We start from the raw sequence: 4,132 nt of genomic DNA, 5'->3' as shown, positions 1-4,132 counted from the left end.
ACGCCTAATGTAGCCTCCTCTGCCGGCCTGAACGGAGCAGAGGATGTGGATGCACCTACATCCAATGCCGGTGAACGTGCCAAACGGCCACCTGGTCGCACTCGGTCCAAGGAAGCACGCGGTACTTTGTCGTCGAGTTCAGCCTCTGGGCCCATGACAGACTTATTTGATCGACAGTTGGCAATGAAAGACAAGATTGAAAAGGAAAGAGCTGAGATGTTTGCTGAGTTGATGGATGTGGAGTGGCAGAGGCTAAGGCTCGAGGAGGAAAGAATGAAAATGGAACTGGAAAAGGAGCAGCAGAGGCTAAGGCTCGAGGCGGAGCGTATCCAAATGGAAAAGGAAAAGGAGGAGAGGCACATAATGAGCATGGACCTTTCTCAAATGGATGAAGACCAGTAGGCCTACTACAAGAGCCTCAGGCAGAGCATCATTGCCGCTAGGCGCGTCACCTGAGGGCCATCTATGTAATTGTGATCTTGTTTGCGGAGTTTTATTTGATGTTGAAACTGTTTTCCAGTTTGCTTTCTGTACTGAACCAGTTCTAGTTGATTCATGCTGTTTGGCTTAGAGCATGTGTAGAGTACCTGTATGGCATATTGCAGTGTGGTTATGATGTTGTTTGGCTTAGATGTAGTGTGCAGGTCCTGTATGCCTTATCTTCGTACTTGTTACTGGTTTTGCAATCAGGTTTTATTCATCCATGATTTTCGGACTGGTTAATGGCTTTGCTAGCAGGTTTTATTGTTCCATGACTTACTGAAGAGTTTGATTGACCAGTGCAATTGTTCCTCATGGAAATCCTACATAGTCTGTACGATGCATCCAGTTCTTATGAGCTGATATAAAAAACTTGATTCAATCTGGTGTCTCATGGCTATCAACCATGAGTAGTGATGCTTACTGATGTAGTGCAGGTGTCGGCATGATTACTGATGGAGTGCAGTGCTCAGTTGCAATGTCGTAATGTATGCTGCTTTGTGAGTACTCAGAAGAACGACTGCTCGGTGGATGAGTACATTCTTTCAGAACACTTGTTTGTTGGGGGGGGGGGGGGGACAGAAGGTCAGAACCATTCAGAATTTGCAACTCTTCAGTACCTTCTTCGTAACCAAACAAACCATAGGTTCATAATATGCCAAAGGACATGGGACAAATTACTCATTTTGGTACGCACTGCCAAAGGACACAGGACAAATTACTCAACATATTACGCATTGCCAAAGGACACAGGACAAATTACTCAACATAATACGCACTACCAAAGGACACAGGACAAATCAATTTATTCTTGAGACTACCTGATGTGGATACTACTCCACTCCGTGGAACTGCCAGAGATGCTCGACAAGATCGTCACGGAGCTGGTGATGCCCCTGCCTGCTAGTTATCATCCCATACCTTTGGGCAAATGCTTCTAGTGTGGGGGTTGGGGTGTGTGATGGCTCCACAGGATCACCAGCACCGTCGTACACGTGTTCGACGTCCCCATCCGGTCTCTCATCTTTGATTATCATGTTGTGCATGATAATGCAGGCGGTCATGATGTTGTGAAGTGTTTCCTCATCCCATATCCTCGTAGCCCCCCGGACTATGGGAAACCGAGACTGTAGGACCCCGAAGGCCCGTTCGACATCCTTCCGTAACGCCGCCTGCTGAACGACGAAGTGCTGCCGCTTCCTCCCAACTAGACAAGGAATAGGCTTCACGAAGGTGGCCCATTCCGGATAGATACCGTCTGCAAGGTAGTACCCCATGGTGTAGGCATGTCCGTTAATGGAGTATTGTACCTGGGGGGCCACGCCAGCGGCAAGATTGTCGAGGAGATGCGAGCGGTGTAGAACGTTGATGTCGTTTAGCGAATCTGGCATGCTGAAGAAAGCATGCCAAATCCACAGGTCCTGTGATGCCACCGCCTCTAGAATGATCGTCGAGAGTTCACATGGCCGGTGAAGGAACCAGACCACGCCGTCGGACAGTTCTTCCACCTCCAATGCATACAGTCGATGCTTTCGAGCATCCCGGGGAACCCTCTTCGCTCGTTTACAGCAATCAAGCACGCGGTGTCCTCCTCGTTCGGAGCACGGAGGTACTCGTCGCCAAATACCCCGACGACGGCTCGCACAAACCGCCTCATACTCTCAATGATAGTTGCCTCCCCTAGCTGGAGGCACTCATCGAGAGAATCGGCAGGAGCATCGTATGCGAGCATACGAAACGCCGCAGTGACTTTTTGAAACGCCGACAGGCCGAGCTCTCCTGCAGCATTCCTCCTCTGTTGGAACCACGGGTCATGGTCCGCAATTGCCTGCACAATCTTGAGGTATAGGTCACGTTTCATCCTAAACCTGCAGGACTGACGAGCATAAGACGTTTCATCATAATACTTCGACAAGACACTTTCTTTTCACAATATTACCTGCGACGGAAGATGTAATCGGGGTACACCGGGTGATCGGCGAAGTAGTCATTAAACAACCTATGATGGCCCTCCAGGCGATTCCGCTGGATACGCCGACGGCCCGGCACTGAACCACCCCAAGCTCCCCGCTGTGATGCCTCCGACTCATGCAAGGCGCTCACAGTGGCAAGGAACAAATTATCTTCCTCATCGGAAGAGTCATTGCCAAAACACAACTCTCTCACGGTCTGCTTCCAGGCTTCGCGACGATCCATTTTTTGCTAGCTTGCAAAGTCTGAGTACCTCACCCTCATATATATAGGGATATCATGAGCCTTGTGACGGAAGCCAACGCCGTTCCTTCCCCTGGAAGCCAGTTCTCATGAGGCTTCGGCAGCAAGACTCGCGGCCTTCTTCCGCAGCAACGCACCGCAGTTCCTTCCACTCCAAGCCAGTACTCGTCATTTCCCCGCAGCAAGACTGCTGGCCTTCTATCTGTACACGGTACATTGCATGGAACGCCTTAGGTCCTGGGTATGTTGCAAACGTTCATTTTGGACTGCGTATTTGCAGGTGCCGAGATCAAAATAAGCGCTCAAATATTTAATGCAACAATATCGTCGGCAAAAAAAAAAAATTCTAAACAAATATAATTCGACACACTAATTTGTAACGTGCGTTTCAATAGCCGCTGCAACGGGATCATGCGAAAAAACATTGCTCCTGCGACGGTTATGGCGGTTGGGAAAAAATCAATTTAATATAGGGGAGAGAAGATAGTGGATGAGATATAGAGTATCTGCTGGAGATGAAGGGATTGAGAGATACTGTAATAGTGATAGGGGATGCTGTAATAGTATTTTTGAGGATAAAAATTTAAAGTAGCTGCTGGAGATGGCCTTAGAAGCAGGAACGATTCTATTCTAATTGGAATAGAAGTGAGCCCGTGAGCTTTGTTTTTTTTCTGAGTTGCAGTATTTTTATATTTTTTTAACCCGAAAATTGTAAATATAAAAATAAAAAAATCTGCAGTCAGATTTCTCGGCCAATATCAAGTTGACATGTGGTGCAACATTTTTTTTCCTGCAATCAGCAGAATCGATTGATTGTGTTTTGCATTACAGTCGGTTTTTTCATGTCAAACAGCAAGGAAGAAATCGAGTGCATTTTTGTTGGACTGCGGTCAATTTTCTTAACAGTGCGCCGTGAAACGAAATACGTACAATCAGACGGAGACAGAGCGAAACACAGAGCACATCGTAGACTCATTCGGCAGGTAAACACATTCACAGGCACATACATCACTACACCAGAGATAACTTTGGACGAGGGAGGGCCATCGAGAGACGTCGCCGCCATTGCCAGACGATATATACAGACACAGCTTGATTCAACAGTAGGACCACTTGATCCAAAACAAACGTGAGCGTCTAGTCTAATCAATTGCTACCGATAACGATACGACATGACATCAGTTAATCCTTGATCTGATTGAGAATTTGCTTCATGCTCCTACCAATCCCACAACGTCAATCACCACGTCCCCATCAGCTGGTAAAGTAACCCCTTGCGCAACAACAATCTCATCCTGACGGAAGCACGTTGACCAGATGAAATTCCTCAGGCGCTGTTGCATGTAGTAAAATCTGTTAGAAAAGCGCCCACACACAACTAGAACATAGGAGGATAGGAAAGAATCAGTGTTTTCACCTTTGGGTGCTTGAAGATGAT

General features: G+C 47.4%; 2 protein-coding genes across 2 annotated transcripts; both read right to left on the bottom strand.

Annotated features, from left to right (window-relative positions):
• Positions 1-1,313: 1,313 nt before the first annotated feature.
• On the bottom strand, positions 1,314-1,757 carry LOC133900290 (uncharacterized). Its single transcript, XM_062341389.1, has one exon. The coding sequence runs from the start codon at positions 1,755-1,757 to the stop codon at positions 1,314-1,316; it is 444 nt and encodes a 147-aa protein (XP_062197373.1).
• A 161-nt stretch (positions 1,758-1,918) lies between these two features.
• Positions 1,919-2,676, bottom strand: LOC133900289 (uncharacterized). The gene is made up of 2 exons (XM_062341388.1): positions 2,420-2,676; positions 1,919-2,348 (listed from the first exon to the last, which is right to left on the bottom strand). The coding sequence occupies exons 1-2, from the start codon at positions 2,674-2,676 to the stop codon at positions 1,919-1,921; spliced, it is 687 nt and encodes a 228-aa protein (XP_062197372.1).
• Between the last annotated feature and the right edge of the window lie 1,456 nt (positions 2,677-4,132).

Source organism: Phragmites australis, chromosome 19 (genome assembly GCF_958298935.1).
Source record: "Phragmites australis chromosome 19, lpPhrAust1.1, whole genome shotgun sequence".
Taxonomy (NCBI): domain Eukaryota; kingdom Viridiplantae; phylum Streptophyta; class Magnoliopsida; order Poales; family Poaceae; genus Phragmites; species Phragmites australis.
The sequence above is the reverse complement of the archived record's forward strand: the minus strand, read 5'-3'. Positions and strand labels throughout refer to the sequence as shown.

Excerpts from the sequence above, each read along its gene's own strand:
- LOC133900290 (XM_062341389.1), bottom strand. The coding sequence starts at position 1,757 with ATGGGGTACTACCTTGCAGACGGTATCTATCCGGAATGGGCCACCTTC.
- LOC133900289 (XM_062341388.1), bottom strand. The coding sequence starts at position 2,676 with ATGGATCGTCGCGAAGCCTGGAAGCAGACCGTGAGAGAGTTGTGTTTT. Across the intron at positions 2,349-2,419 it reads GATTACATCTTCCGTCGCAG|GTTTAGGATGAAACGTGACC; the intron begins GTAATATTGTGA and ends TCAGTCCTGCAG.